At 43.9% G+C, this 16,650-nt stretch overlaps 1 protein-coding gene across 4 annotated transcripts in view; it reads left to right on the top strand.

Annotated features, from left to right (window-relative positions):
- DOP1B (DOP1 leucine zipper like protein B) overlaps window positions 1–16,650 on the top strand; it is a 735,954-nt gene that overhangs the window by 256,977 nt on the left and 462,327 nt on the right. For all 4 annotated transcript variants that reach the window (XM_078656883.1, XM_078656881.1, XM_078656882.1 and 1 more), the window contains exon 7: window positions 9,961–10,084. In XM_078656883.1, coding sequence (XP_078513009.1) covers window positions 9,961–10,084 — 124 coding nt within the window. The remainder of the gene's footprint in view (window positions 1–9,960; window positions 10,085–16,650) is intronic.

The raw sequence follows: 16,650 nt of genomic DNA, 5'->3' as shown, positions 1-16,650 counted from the left end.
ACAATCCCACTCTCACTTATATTTTTATCTCATGTAGTACATCTATTTAAAATTGTTTCATTCATTTAAATTATTTTTAAATACATGTTAATAAATTAATTCATGTTATAAATAATCATTTAAAGCAATAATTTTAAACCAATCCCACCCTCACTTATATTTATATCATGTAGTGTACATTTTATTAAGATTGTTTAGTTAATTTAATTTTTTTTAAATGTTTGTAAATAATAAAAACAATAATAAAAATAGAAAATGTATAGTTCTATATAATTTCTAACCTTAAAACAAACAGAAATAACTAAATAGATATAGTCTAATTGAATACTACTTGGTTTTATTTTATTTTCCTGTTGGAATAGGTTCCAGTACCTGTAAAAGGTCACATGTGGTGCATTGGTGCTTGACGTAAGCCATGGTTGGGCTGGAGTACATTTGCACCTGTTTTGACACCTTTATTTTATTTATTTATTTTTGCAATTTTATATAGCATGTACATGGCCCATCAGAGCGCTTTACAACAGTAGCAAGATACATGGGTTACAGCGAGTTCCGATAATTAAACTCGGACGTTTACATCGGAAGATGCGTATAGATGTTATCACATGAGACAATTACAGCAGTTGGTCAACGGTCATACACAGTTCAATCATCTATTTAGATGGTGGGGATCACATGATGAAAGTAGTTCAGATCCTGGTGGAGGGGGTACTTAAGAATGGTCAAGGGTGATTAACCGAGGTGTCTGTCCAATAGGAGGAGCATGAGGTCCTTTTTGAAGGTGACTGGGCAGGTGGTTAGGTGGAGGTAGGGGGGCAGAGAGATCCTGATTCGTGTGGCACTACCACAGAATGACTGACTCGTGTTTTGTTCTCAGCTAGAGGTGGGTGGGGATGGGGGAAGCCAGGGCCAAGGATCGGGCATTTCTGGAACCCATATTTGCTACAGAGATTCAGTTTCTCGTTTAGATAGGAGGGTGAAGAGAAGTGCAGCTCCCTGTGGGTGATGCAGGCAGTTTTGAATTGGGCCTGTGCATCTATGTGAAGCCATTGGAGGGTTATCCGGGCAGGTGGCCAAATGTGGTCAAGTATCTTGAGACCTAAAACGAAGCATGCTCCTGCATGTAGTGTTGCTCTCAGTGGGCCTAGGTGAGCTTTGGGACAGTCTGTGAGAAGGACAATTCCATATTCTAGTATGGAGATAATGAGAGACTGCACCACTGTTTTGAGGTCTTGTTACAGGATCAATTGTCTGATGCCCCAATGCTGCCTAATGTTGGTCTCATGGTCTTTTGGCCATGGCTGAGATGTGGCTCTGAAGATTGAGATGATTGTCAAGGGGGATACTAAGTGATCTGGCACTCTGGACAACAGCAGAGCAGCCATCCGTGGGGCAAAGTTAGCTATCCATTCCTGTACTGGATTTTTGGTTTCAGAGGCGAAATCAAAAGAAACTCTGTTTTAGTTAGTTGATTTTCATGTAAATTTCGGTGTTGTTGGTGTAGATGTGGAAGAGAATCCCATAGTTTCGGAGAATCACACATAGTAGTTGTAGAGGTTAAAGGGGGTTGAGGAGAGGATCAAGCCTTGATTGACCCCTTGATGACTGTTCTCGAGAATGAATTACCCATTTTCACAATTAGGGAACAGTTGGTTAGGTATGAGGAGAACCAGAAGAGTGCTTCCACATCCCATGGGGTATTCTAGAATACGAAGGAGGTTCAGATGGTTGACCTTGTCAATTGCAATGGATAAATTCAGGAGGACCGAAGTCTAGGATTCTAAAGGAGTCATCGACTGTTTGGGAGATTGCAATTTCTGTACTGTGGCATTCACGGAAACCTGATTGGAGAAAGTCTAGGAGACTTTTTGTTTGAATGTGTGAAGTGAGTTGGGATGCTTACTAACTTTTAATGACTTTGCCTAAAATTTGGGAATGTGGATACTTGGCGGTAGTTGTTCACGTTCTCTGGATCAAGAGGTCGTTTTTTCAAGAGAGGAGAGACTTGACCCATTTTTAGTCATTCTGGAAATAGGCCCGGTTTGAACGAGAAGTGAATCATGTTGGTCCATATGGGGAGTAGGTGTGTGGCAAGAGATTTGCTAATATAACCTGTAAAGGCATCTTGAAGGTGGTTGAGGGTTTTACTTTGGAAATTGTTCGCTGTGGGTCCCGTGCCGAAATTGGGGAGAAAGGTGACCATGAATGCAGCGCCTTGCGTGGTAGATTCTCAACCATTTCTAGGGAGTCTCTGGTTGGTAGTGAGATATATATATTGCTAACTTTTTTATCAAAGAAATCCACAAAGTTGTTGCAGCGGTCTCTGATATGGGAGTGTTTGGCTCCCAAAATTCAGTGCTTGTTTTCTTGCTTTGTGAAGCTTAATTATACTCCGGTGAGAGGACGCTAGTCTCCATTCTTTCTCACATTTTCGAGTAAGCATTCTTTCTTCATGAAGTTCTTTAGCGAACAAAGGACGAGAGGATTTTGGTCTGAATAATTTTCACTTCAGGGGTGCACATTTGTCATTAAAGGATTTCATGCAGAGTTGCACTCGTCAGTGGCCTCATTCATATAGGAAGGCCCATGATGGCCATGACTTCAACGAGAACACCTTCAACGAGGAATACATGGACTTCTGTGTCAAGGTTGGATGTGTCCATGAACCATATTTTCTCTTTCTTGGGTTGCCTGAATGTTGTGGTATAAGAGCCAGATAGGGAGAAAGAGATCTGCATGTGGTCGAACAAGTCGACGGAAAAGGGGTCATATGACTGTAGGCTGGGGGAATTGAAGATTATCAACAATGGCTGCTTTGTGATGTGTGAGTTTATGGCAGTGTTGTTGGTGATCATTGTCTTTGAGAAAGGAGGTAAAAGTGCCCACATAGGTGTTACCCTCGGCTCCCCAGTGGATGTTGAAGTCACCAAGGAAGATAGTGATGTCCAAACTGATAAGTTGAGAGGTGAAAAGATCCATGTATTCCTCGTTGAAGGTGTTCTTTTGACTCGGTGGATGGAAAATCACATTCAGTCGGAGGATGGAGGTAGTGGATGTAGACATTTCTATGTATGGCACCCCCACTCTCACTACAGAAGAGGTTCATTGGTGAGTTGGTCCGTCCTTCATATTCTATAGTTCTACTTTCCACAAACTTTCTATCCGTGTACAGATATTTAAAAGTAAAGTTGGAGGGTTCTAGAAAGTGGATGTCCCTAACCAGTGCACAGATGCCACATAATGCCCCTCCCCAAAAGGACATTTTCTTCGATTAGTGCACATGCTGTCCCACATCCCTCTGTTATATATGTATAGTTGCAGAACCAAGACCTCTACCCTGAATTTCGCTCCATCTACCCCAAACCTTTTTCTTCCCCAAGACTTCAAAGAGAACCCTGGTGGGACTGGTGGCAGGGTCCTGCCTACGCTCCATTTGTCTAAGTGAGAAATACATGTTTACGCTTGTTTGAGAGTGGCCAATAATTGCACGGCTTGTTGAGAGTGACTTCACCTTTTTCAAATTCCTCCCCATCCTCTTCCTCTCAGGAGAAGGCTAATCTTTTTCAAATGGGCTTATTGTTTCGTAATGGGATGCATCAGGGAAATATCATAAAAATCAGAATGGATCAAAGAATATATATAGGTTATTATTTTATAAGCACCAGGATGCATGGACACCTAGAAACGTCATGTCAATAGTTCTTCTAAATAAAGCCAATCCTGAATTGTATTTTAATAGATTTTACACACAGGGTACATACAGTTAATCACTAATGACCACACGTTAGACGGAAATAAAGGGGACATTTCTCTTTAGTTTCCCAATTAAATTACATGGCCAATGCTGGCTGTAAACAATTTAGTGTGAGTCCCATCTGTGACAGGACTACCTGTGTGCAGATACCAGCCTGAGTCAGCCAGCCTTCCTTGCTCAGCCTACACGTCTGGCACACCTGTTTCTGTGTAGCCAGCTTAGGGCCTCTTGCCTCAGTTGGACTGCAGCTGACTTCTTTTTAAAAAGGTGGACACTGCCAATTGTACCTTAAATCTGTTTTTAACAGAAGCTAATTCCATCCGTTAGGGGGTCTAATTTACAGCAAAGATGCAAAAATCAGGAGATCCAAATCAAAACAAGTGGGGAGAAGGTGAGGAGTGTGTAGGCACCTCGCACTGTCTGTTAGGTCACAGAGTGTGAACCTGTATAATTTAATGTCTTCTTCCCAGTAGGTATTCAGCTCCTGTCGGTGTGACAACCTTTGTGTCCATTGCTTCCCCTGTCCTTGCCCTGACATTTAAAGGTATGTGCTGGGCTGAGGGCATTCTGCATCAGTTTCCTGTTGGTTCCACTTTCTGTCTGCCAATGTACATGAGTGCCCCTTCCACCCACTTCCCGTGTTTGATGGACATAACTAGCAACCCTGAGATTTTAGTTGCGTTTGTCTAGTAGGTCCTAAATTAATACACATAGTCCTACATCCCAGGTGATACCAGTTTCTCTATCTGTTTACTGTATGCTTTGGAAAAGCCAGGGAAGATGCAGTTGGCGATTACAGACAGAGTGGTTCAAGTTGAAAAATATTGATCCTTCTGATTGTCCCTGGATTTTTAACGGGACCCTCAAGTTTGGATAAACGCTGCCACCCTTGGACCAATTTTTTGTACTTCATCAGGACGTTCAAGAGACTCTGCACCAGCCCAAAGATGTTTATCCAGAAACTGGACCTTTTTTGTTGACTGTTTGCTTCCAGGCCAAGACTAGGTCTAGGCTCTAGTGACACTCTGTTGCTACAATCTGCTGTAGGAGTGCTTCAGAAACGAAGCTCACCTGCTCAGTGCAAGAAGAGAGGGTGGAGGGCTCTGTTGCTACAATCGGCTGTAGCAGGGCTTCAGAAACGAAGCTCACCTGCTCAGTGCAAGAAGAGAGGCTGGAAGGTTTTCTGATAAAGAAGGCAAAGAACAAGTATGCCTGAGAGAAGCCTGAACAGACTATCGTTGACCAAAAGGTTGCTCGGTAGTTCCTAAATTTAGCAAAAAGAATGATTGTAGTAGCAGTTCTTAGATTTGGTATAAATCCCAGGCTATAATAAGAAGCAACAACTAAGGTCGGTTGCATGTAAACTGCATACAACACACACGTCTTTGGTCTAATAGACTCCTCCTATCTGAACTCCTTCGGTCTTAGAATCCTGGTTAGTGAGGGTGTATTTATTGTGTCTGGAAACTTCACTGGGACTTTCCGTCTTACATAGAGCATCTTTGCACCTCAAAAAGGCTTCACAAAGCTGCTCTGAGTGGTCCTTCAGTCCTGCTGATTTTGTGTGTGAAGGCCTGCAAGGAAATTCCTTTTCAAATTTCCTCCCCTTCCCTCATGTCACTAGTATCCATCTTCTTGCTGTAAGACACTGGATTATTAGTTGGAGTGGGTGACTGCCAACCTTAAGCAAAACTCACTACGATAGTGAGGCTGAACCTTTAAAGTCACCAAATTTACCTGAACTCAACCCTCTGGTAGCTATGGCACAAAGCAGTCCGGCGCCAGTCGTTGCCTTACATTACACCGTGTGGTGGGGTGTTACATGGGTGGATCATGGGTGCTGGTAGACCTGTGAATGTGTCAGAATTGTACGCCTTCCCTGTCGAGGCACAACAAGGAGAATCTTTATTTCTCCTTGTTGTTTCCCCTTTCTCAGTGTGCTGCACAACTGATTTTGTGCAGTAAGGTGTCCCTTCCCCCACCAAAATTCGGTCTACAACACAGGCACCCTTGCAACATGGTGCAAGGGTGCCTGCGTTGGTGCAAGGCAGCACATTGTGTGCCAGAGCAGGCAGAGAGCATGAATGCGCCATATATTTGTAAATATGGGACATTCCTGCTCTCTGTACCTTACGCAAGATGCCTCTCTGCATAGCACTCTGTTGAAGTATGATAAATTTGCCCCAGCGTTCCTATAATTCAGGAGTTGAACTTGTGCCAAAAGCTGGGATCTTCACATCTCCAATAGCTTTCAGGATGATTACATGCTTAACTAAAAGCACGTTAGAATAGTACAGATGGTAAGAAGCTCCTTCTTGGAGTCTGGCTAATTCGACTTCAAACGCTAGGTCCGTGAACGCACCATACATTGGGGGGGCGGGGTGGGGGTGGAGTTGGAAGCTGCCACCCTTAACCAATGGCTAAATTTGAGGAGTAAAAGAGGGGGGATTTGAAACAAAAACAATGTCCAAGATGTATGACTAGCTTGCATGTTGGAAAAGCTAACAAACCTGGGTGGAGAACCAATTGAAAATTAATGTAATAAATATTGCCTCCGTGGGAACCTCCAAATAACTAAACCACACATGGCTCGTTGCTGAAACAGTCAAAAGCCTGCGCTGAGAATTTACGTATAAAGTTGCTAATAACTGTGCTCCATGTCAAACTACCCGAGTATCCAGCTGTCTAATTTTGTGTTACAAATTAAAAATATGAGGTGTTAAGTCAGTTAGCTTGATGAAAGCAAAGTAACATTACAGATATCAGAATTTACCAGGTTATCAAACAAAAGCCTCTCCCAGAAACACTGTGCCCAACTTTACATATACCAGATGCTATTGATGACTTGTGGCCTGTCTCCAACTGCAACATGACATCCACAAATAAGAGCCCCTGCTACGCACCTCAAGCAGGAAGAATGACCTGACTGTGATATCGACAAACAGGATATCCATGAACCCTCGCGATTATGAGCACGCATTGCGAACACAGCACAGGTCGCATTCAAAGGCAACTTAAATGTGAGACATGCGGGAGCCATATCCCCGCACAAACAGCTGCCCGGGAGGCTTCCTCACACTCCATTAGAAGTCCACAGCCATCCGGTTAGAAATATATCTTTAACAAGCAGCTCCGTCCAATATTTCCCCAACTAACTTCACACTAGGACTATGTCAAAGAAATAGAGCGGCTGTGCCACCTCCAGCAACTTTATACTACAAGCTCGTAACCAGTCACAGGCCATCAGCTTCTGCACATCACAGCATGAAGTCCTGGTACATATCCATCAATCAACCCAGAAAGTCGGACAATTGGACAGTAAGATGGAAGTCACTCTACGGTAGGCATGTCTTTCATGAAAAGTATTTAACGTGCAGCCCTGTCCAATATCTACCCAACTAACCTCACACTAAGGCTGTGTGAAAGAAAGAGAGTGATTGTTCCGCCTCCAGCAACTTTGTATTACAAGCTTGTTACCAATCACAGGCCGTCAGCTAGTTTACTTCACAGCGCAAAGTCTCGGTACGTAGCCATTAATCAACCCAAAATGTCAGACAATTGGACAGTAAGACGTGAGTTACACTACTGGAGGCATGTCTTTCATGGAAATAAAAAGGCGACAAGCAAGAGGGAGGTGCGGAAAGGATGGCAGCAACAATGTAAAGGAGGGGGCTCGAGCGAGGATGCAATAAACTACTGCGCCAAAGCTAAACACACACCCACAGTGTTACACTAGCATGAAAGAAATCCAACAATAGTCCCACAAACAGACAGTTAAACAACCAACACGTAAAGATACATACTTGGTCCCTGATCTTTGGGAAGAAATGAAAGATAAAAAGGAGGGACAAAGAGGAAGGATTCACCACTAGCAAGCAAGCATTTTCAAGGACAATCCAAGTAACAAATTAAAAAGCAATGGGCGGGATGTAAGTCCACAAAATGTATTCAACAGGTCTTGGATGCTCGACCTAAAAATGATAGACAATCCTGACAACAATTTATCAAGCTATGTTCTAATTATGTGTCTGGTGAGAGATGCGCTACACTTTTACTGTATAAAGGCATCTGTCAGTTCAGCAAATATACAATGCTGTTCATGATTTTCAATTTGATAGAAATAGCTTAATTTGTTCATTAACTGAGTATGAAATTGAGCTATAGAGGAATTTCTTCTTTACCAGCTTGCGTTCTCAGGAAGTGGTCACTGAAAATTAGGAGCTTTGGTGAAATCCATTTCCTCCCGCCATTCTTGTACGAATACAAAAATAAGGAATGCCGAAGGCTTTATAAAGACTTTGGAAGCAAAGATGGAAGAAATTACAAGAAGAGCCCTTGAGGTCACACAAGCTATGAGCAAAGCAGACGAGAGGTTAACCACACTTGAACACTGCAGAATTTCTATGAAAGCTTGGAAGTAGAGCAGAATTTAGCACTCTGTGTCGAGTACCTTCCTTAGACAGGGTGCAAAGATTGAATTGAAAATCCTATAAGGGGAGCACAGATTTATGCCATGAGAATGCCGTCTGCAGGGCAAGACGGAGGTTTGGTAAACGGTTTGATCACACTGGCAACTAGGAGCAGAATGAGATGAAGAGATGTTTTCCTGTATCTATGTTGTCTATTTTTAAGCAGGTCTGAATTCTAATGTTTGCTGAACCATGTGCAGTTTGATGAAATCCCTTCTTCATGTTCTTAGTCAGTTTTGAAGATGTCTCAATTCTGCCAAAATTAGGAGCAGCACATCAGTTTTAAGGGCTTTATTAAAACACATTTAATTGGTGTGAAAGAATTTAAATACTAGTACAAAACCTAGTGTTTTGTATATTTTTTTAGTTGCTTGTGCAGCTTAATTCCCCCCCTCTGCTCCATGAAGATGAAATGAGCTGTGTTGTATTTTTCCTGCAACAAATTTGTTGATGCAATGTACATTAAAATTAAGTGTTTGGTAGCTGTATCTTGATTATTGGATTCCTTCCCATCAGTCTTGAACAGCGGTCTGAAAGTTTAGTGGTATAGGCATTGAGAAGTAAGCTCATAACTAATGCCTTTCCGCAAAACCTCAGATAGAGAGTTGGGCTGTACTAATGCCTTCAGAAAGAAAATGTTTTCTTCATCTAGTTTAGCCTTACGGTCCTTGAAAGCAATGTGCCTTTTGTATATGTACACACTACACACATATCTTATGGCACATGTCCAACAAGATATTGCCAGCCGTCCCTGAAGACCTCAGAGTCTTGCTGGCCAGAACAAGGCTAAGTATGTATTGCGTCCGTGTTGACAGAGCTGTTGGCACCAGTGTCATGCCTAAACTTTTGGCTTCACAGGACCTCTATTGAACCACTACTGGAATCTGGCCGAGCCTTAGATATTTCTATGGCTCGAGCTTCAAAACAATACACAAAAACACAGAAATGAGTATACATCAAACAAGTAAACACATTATGAAATATTTTATTTAATTCTTAAACAAAAACATACACTAAAGTAATTATTTACATTTTAATGGGAAGGCGGGACCTTTTCAAAATGTGGTTTAATTTCTAAAAGCCGAAGTGATATGCTGCACTCTAGCATATCGTATTGTCTTTTTTGCTCCTAATGCAAGCTCTCATTTTGATGAAGCACAGCGGTGCTTCATTTGAGGTCACCAGTCATCCATACTAAGTTCTGTTTGCTGCACTCGTGCAGCTCCCGCAAATCAAGCTAACAATACCAACTTCATTTTTAGCCTTCAATTTCAAATTCCAGCACATTTACAGGACATTTAAAAAATAATATTATATGTTACTTTTTTATGGATATATACTTTAATAATATGCTAATGCAATCCAATTGTTTAAACAGCCATGAGTTGGTGTAATGGAACCCTAGCAGTCCACAGAGCACAGGTTAAGAACTGTTGGTCTAGAAGAAAGGGTACCAGAAGGAAGAAGTTATTTTAAGTCACATGCCGTCATGAGTCTTGTCCTTATAATCGTATAACCTGTAATACCCATTCCTAGTGACTAATCGCTTGTGCCGTGATGAGCCTTGTCCTTATAATCGTATAACCTGTAATACCTATTCCTATTGACTAATCGCGTAATAGTCCTGCTTTCTGGCCTGTGTGTGTGTGAATAGTAGATGTACAGAATGACTTTATAAATAAATTGTAGATTGTGATTTTTCCCATTGCTCAAAATTACTATTTCCTATTTCCTTAGGATCCTACCGAGTGTTCTGTCCCTCTCCTCAAGTCTGATATAGTTCACATTCTCTCAGCAGCAACACAAACTCTTCTGAGAAGAGACATGTCTTTAAATAGAAGATTATATGCATGGCTACTAGGTAAGTTTCATTCCTGTATTTAATGATCTTTTGTTATTGTATAGTGCTTGCTATTGCAGATTTGTGCTTTTGTTGTGCTGTAAATGACAGTTGTTGCTACTATGCTACAAAATATTCCGCAGTTCATAAACCTAATAAACGCCCATATTATCCCTGGGACCATTCAAAATTGTAATAAGTAGGATGCACACAGACGACCGGTAATGCTTAATTGTAGCAGACCCTATCGTATTTTTTCAACCACCAAAATTAAGATTCACCTCAACAGCTGAATCTGCGAACTACATATAATGTAAAAATCATCATCCCTAGTGTATGATGCATTCTTGAAATGTTACTGATGAATTTAACATCACTGATTGTTTTGTTTTTGAACAGTGCCCATTTTTGTCCATTTGTCTTATTGCAACTTAATCTTTTAGAAAGATATTGTACGGTGGAGCAGTGAATCATGGCAAGCATCTAGACACATTCTGCTTTAAAATGTCTTGTAATCCCTCCTGTGAGCCCTTCTGGGCCACTTTAAGTTAGTATACAAACCTGGCACACCGAATGCTGAGGGTAGGTCGAAAAGGTTCCTGGCCAGAGTGGGGCTTCCCAGGCTACAGAGGGAGGCCATGTTAGAGTTAGAGAGGAACTCTCTGTGTGAGAGGTCCCACATGCCATTAAGGCACTAAATAAGACCAAGGCCGCAGACCATGATAGATTCCCAGTTGAGTTCAATCACGCCTATTCTTCGGCCCGTAAGGTAAAACTGCTGGAAGTTTATTTGGAGGCAAGGGGGAGAGGTTTTGTTACGACCAACTATAAGCGAAGGGGCGGTGTGTTTGCTGAAGCCTGGAGGAGACCTGGTGGACACTTCCGCGTACAGACCCCTAACTATGCTTAATACCGATCTTAAAGTTTTGTGCAAGATGCTGGCAGTGTGATTGGGTGGGATGGTCTGAGACCTCGGCCATGAGGAGCAGTGTGGATTTATGCAGGCACGTAGCACTACACACAACCTTCATGGACTGGTCCATATACTGCATGATACCATGAATGAGGAGGGGGAGAGGGCCCTGGTCTCCCTGGATCGTTAATAGGCATTCGACACAGTGGAATGGGCCTTTTTGAATGTTGTGCTACAGAGCATGGGGCTTGGACCGAACTTTTGTGCCTAGATTTAACTACTGAACCCTCTATATGCATTAAGGTGGGAGGTGAGCTCTCTGAATCCTGGCCAGTAGTGAGGGGTACTCATTAGGGAGGTTCCCTCCCGCACCTATTGTTCGCCTGGGCAATAGAGCCCCTCGCTTTGCTGCTGCACGAGGAGCTGGCGCCACGGGTGATCCAGGTGGGGAATATCAAATGATATCGCCCCACTATTTGCTGACGATGCATGGCATACGTGCACTCACCTGGGTATTCTATTCCACTACTAATGAGACTCCTGGATGATTTTGTCGCTGTCTCTGCCTCAAAATGTATGCCTGCAAATCATTAGTGTTTCCATTGGGAGGGCTTGTTGGGATGCAGCCGCACCAGTTGCCAGCTGTGGGACGCCGGTGGGAATTGGAAGGGTTTCATTAATTGGGGATTTGGGTCACAAATGCAGAAGCCCAGCATCACTGCCAGAACGTGGATATGGTGCTGACCGGTCTGAAGAGTCCCATAAAATTTTGGAACAGACCTCTATCCATAATGGGCAGGGCAGCCATAGCAAAAATGGTCTTCCTCCCTTGCTGCCTGTATCTCGTACAGAACTTCCTGTTTCTGTTTACAGATCAATTTTTCCACAGGTTCGATAGCCTGTTGGTGGCTCTCCTGTGGGTGGGTAAGCGCAGCAGGGTGGCGCTTAAGACACTAAAAAAGAGACTTGTAGAATGGGGGAATTGTTGGCCCCGGATGTACAGTCATACTACTATGTGGCTCACCTGCAGGATGGAGCCCGCTGGCTTACAGAATCTCGCCGGAGGTGTGGAGCTCATTAAGCGACACAAGATACCTTAGAAACTAGCCCAGCTGGCCTTGTTACTGGCAAAAAGACTGGTGGCTGTTGAGTGGATGGGGGCATAGGCCCTGTTGTTGCCACACTGGCTGAGGGACCTACTGGAGTGTGGGGTTGCAAAGGGAACAGCCCATGGGACTATCACACTAATGACGATGGGGCGTCTGAGGCTATAATGCAATTGGCCCAATTGCTGGGTATGTTCCAATATGATGATAATCAGTCCTCTGAATATGGGTCTTAGGTGGAGGATTGATGGGGAGCTGAGTTAATTCAATTGTTATTTCCCTAACGACCAAGTGGGCCTTGATGTTTTATTATATGCTATCTGCTCACTGTCTTGGTTCTATGCATCATTGTCTTATAAAGGCTTCGGACAAATGGATAATTCCACATGTGGATTTTTTTGTCTTATTGTATTGAATGTGCCCCTGCTATATATCAGATAATGGATTCTGTATAGTACTGTCAACGTACACTGTATGTTTTGTTCTTTGCTTAAAATCAACAATACAGTTAAAAAAATGATTCTTGTAATCTCTTGCAATGATTCACAAACACATTTGGATATGCGCACTTGCCAATAGGTGGCACTTTGTGGTTCCGCAGTGACTCTGTACTACTCTGAAGCAGAGCTGCATATAAATACCGCCTCTGCGCACTGACATAGGTTCTTTACTTTCCGCACTCTCTGATGTCAATCCAGAATTCCTCTCTCAAATTGTTTGCTTTTCCTACTACTCCATAATTTAGCTCTGACAGTGTGCCAGGCATGTTATCTCCTTTGAAAACGTAAGGATTCAAGCCATGCCTGCAGTAAGCAGATGTCAGTCACAGATCTTCACAATGTGTATCTTTGGTGCGTGGGCTGGAATTATGACTCAGAGTTGTGCAATAACTATACCGTCATGAACCTGAAGGTGATCGGGGAGTGGGAGGCAGGACTCTACATTGCAGAGCATGAGAGGCTGTGGTCAGAATGTTTGTGCTGCTCCTGTTTCAAGCCTGTAGGCTGCTGGCAGTTTCATTCATAAAGCCAGTCCCACGCAAAGTACTTTTCCAGCTTACAGTCTTCCGAAAAGTCAAGAACGTACTACAAGCACAAGAAAGATGAGTAAGATTCAAACCTATCTCCCCACTTGAAATCAGACCGGCAAGAAGGGCATCATTCGAAAAATGGTACCCCACAAGCATCTTCAGGCCTGATTTCCACTGACCGCCGCCAACGCAACATCAAACAGCAACCTTCAGAGAGGCCATGCTGCAGCTCTTTGAGATGATTCTAGCTTCTTCTTGCTCACCTTCAGCCTCACAAAGCTGTAAGGAGCTCCAGTGGGATGTCTGCAGCCGGGCCCTCCCTTGATACCAACTGACACCATGGGACCCGTTTCTGGGTCTGTACCAATGCCTGTTCAGACTTCCAAATAGCCTCTTTGGCCCTTGCCAGTCCCTCCAGTGGCAGCGGCACTGACCATTCTACTGGACCTAGACCCCCACCCAACTCCGATGTTGATCTCTCACCCCAAGCTGCTATCAGCCCCTGAGTTTACAAAAGCGCAGCCAGTGATTATGCAACTGGACTCTTAATACTCAGCCTGTTCCTCAATGCCAATACTATCAGAGGCTATTGGCCTCATTCAAATCTGACTTTGACGCAATTCAGGTTATACAAAATGCTCCCCACAACATGGTGATAAGGCAAATAGTCAACTTCCCCCAATTATAATGGGGATGGACTATACCTGGACTTAGCGAATGCCAGAGAACTAGATAGATCTACACAGTCTGAGCTGAATATGACACCGGGTCACCATGGGCAGCAGGAGTGCTACATTTACACTTGCCTACTGTTGAATCTAAGGCAAATTTAGTAACTGAGATCCTTAAACCTGGTCCTACTTCTTATCCACTATTGCCTTTCAAAGATGCCCTCAAGGACACCCCCATGGCCACTTTGTCTAAGCTGTGCTCAGACCCCCTGGTTATATGACCTGTAGTCAGGAGACATAGACCTGCCCCTGTTGATATCGATATTCTGACAAGACATCCCATGCCTAGAAGTCTAGTGGTGCAGGCTTTGACAAGTAAGATCACCTTTGTTGCGTAAACTGAGTCTCTGGCTCAGCTCTACAAGGTTTGTTTTTACACCTAGGGTGACACAAGTGAACTTTATTCAATGCACCAATGCTTGAATGTGAAACATAGGTTTGTGTGGACCTGCAGAGCATTGCCTAATACATACTTAAAGTGGCATCAATGCTTTTGGGTTACTGACAGTTCCTTAACAGGGATTCAGGGACACTGAGGTGATCAGAAATAAAACGTTTTTATTCTCTTAATTTCCACACACACAAACTGATGTAAGAAAAAGACACTTTAACTAAATAGCATATTTATTTCAACAGGTGGACCCTGTTGCTCAGCACATTAAAAAAAACCACACAAAATATGATTAAAACTGCACAAACACATGCTGCGAACAATGAGAATAAAAGGAACATTTCTACTACCATGGTTAAAATGTCATCTAAAAACCTAATACCCTAAAACCTATTTCTATACGCTAAGCTAGAAGAGCATGGACTAGTAGAACTTGCATCTATATTTTCCCAGGGAGAATGAGTGCACTGCATACTTGTTTACAGCAAAGTGCTGTAAATTGTCAGGAGTCAAAGAGGCCACGTTCCTTGCGAAAGGCAAACATGCGTTGCATCCGCATCAGCTCCTTCGGGACTCAAGCTTGATATCAGCTGTAGGAGAGTAGGTTCTGCTTACTATGGTTACCCCCACTTTTTGCTGGTGTTTCTCTGTTTTTCGACTTTAGTCTGGTGGGGCCCTAACCAGGACCCCAGCCTAGCTGCTTCCTCTATAAATTGATTGCATGTACCTTAGGTACACTCCAGATTGGTTACTGGGTTACCCTTGTGAGTTCCTAGTATATGGTACCTTAGGTACTAAAGGCATAGGAACCCCAGAGGTCTACCAGGGGCTGATGCATATATTATGCCACCCCTGGGAAGCCTTCCAAAATGGCACCACAGGTCTGCTACTGCAGCCTGGGTAAGGTGGTGCATGCATCCCTTACTAAGATATAGGTTACCTATATCTACATTTTATCGCTGACACACATAAACCTATAAGTCACTCCTATGGCAGGCCTTATCAATCCTGAAGGCAGAGTGCTTGGTTTTGTGTGATAGGGTGCCCATGCATGAGCAGGACCCCTCTGCAGCTTTCGGGATCTATTCTCTGATGCTGTTCTGTGATGCAGCCAGACCATATATTCTTAAGTGCATTATAACCTCGCGGTAAATGCTAACTTTGGAATGGCTGCATGGAAACATGTTGTGTTTGGTGTCAAACACTTTGGAATCCTACCTCCCCGCCAGTCCTGGCGGCGGTTGTAGAATTCCACCCTTCTAGAGGGAGAAGACGTACACACTTAACTGACCGGTAATAGTTTAAAAGAGCCCCAGCATTACAAAATGGATGTTGCAGCCACAGACGCGACCTTCTTCTGCTGGACGAAACTCCGGCAGGGGAGGCCTGGACAATAGGTTTTCTGTCACAGAGACCAGGCAGGCTTTAGTGTATTGGGGCTGGGTGGGCGCATTCATAGAATGCTTTTCAGACAGTGCTGGGGGCACACTTGATGTCCCTGTGCATACCGCAGTTCAAACCGGTTGCAGGGGCACTCAGCCCCTGCTCTGGCGTGAAACTGGACAAAAGGAAAGGGGTGTAACCACCCCCTCCCTGGGTCCTCCCATAGGTAGGATCCTAGAGTAAGTCCAACCCCTAAACTTAGTATAAGTATAGGAACCCAGTCCTTAGGACTTTAGATTACCCTTGACGAAACTCTGCAACATATATCCTGGAACTTCAACATTCTATTTCAACTAGAAGACGGAAGAATCTCCCTTGGGCTCAAGGAATGACTCCCCTGTTCAAACAGGCACCAAAGAAGCATCTTGCCGGTTTGCATTTCCAAGCCTCCTGCCGGATCCCGCCGGATTTGCGACTCAGGACACAGACTTCCAGACTTCTCAGAGGCCGACTCGAGATCACAGCAAAGCTGAGACCTGCAGCCCTCACGAGAGACATGGGACCGGAACTCCTGAACACCGTGTACATTTGCAAATGCATCGACTTCCTTAGCTTTCCCGACGTTTTTCATTGGGCTACTTGTAATCCAAGCCCCGAGCATCCTTTGCACCGAAGATTGTGGGCCTACACTCCACGAGTGTTCCGTGGGCCCACTTCTAGCATTTCCGCCCGAGGCTCCTTTGCGATCCCTTGTCCATCTACTGGTGGGTCCCCTCGAAGGTGACTCTTTTGTTTCTTGGGCTTTCCTGGTTTCTCCAGACGTGCTCTGACTCCCCTCCAAAGGGTGAGTCCCTCAGACCTTGCAGGTCTGCACCGAAGCCAATCTTTGCTTTCTGCATGGGTTGCTGTTGCCAAGGTTTGTTGGGTCCTATCCGGATACCGACGCCACAGTATTCGACATCCTTCGTGGGACAGCTCAAAGCCAGCCCCTGGTTGTCGTCGACGCCTCCTGGTCCTGGTGGCTGAAGAGACC

This window comes from Lissotriton helveticus, chromosome 8 (genome assembly GCF_964261635.1).
Source record: "Lissotriton helveticus chromosome 8, aLisHel1.1, whole genome shotgun sequence".
In the NCBI taxonomy this organism is placed as follows: domain Eukaryota; kingdom Metazoa; phylum Chordata; class Amphibia; order Caudata; family Salamandridae; genus Lissotriton; species Lissotriton helveticus.
The sequence above is the reverse complement of the archived record's forward strand: the minus strand, read 5'-3'. Positions and strand labels throughout refer to the sequence as shown.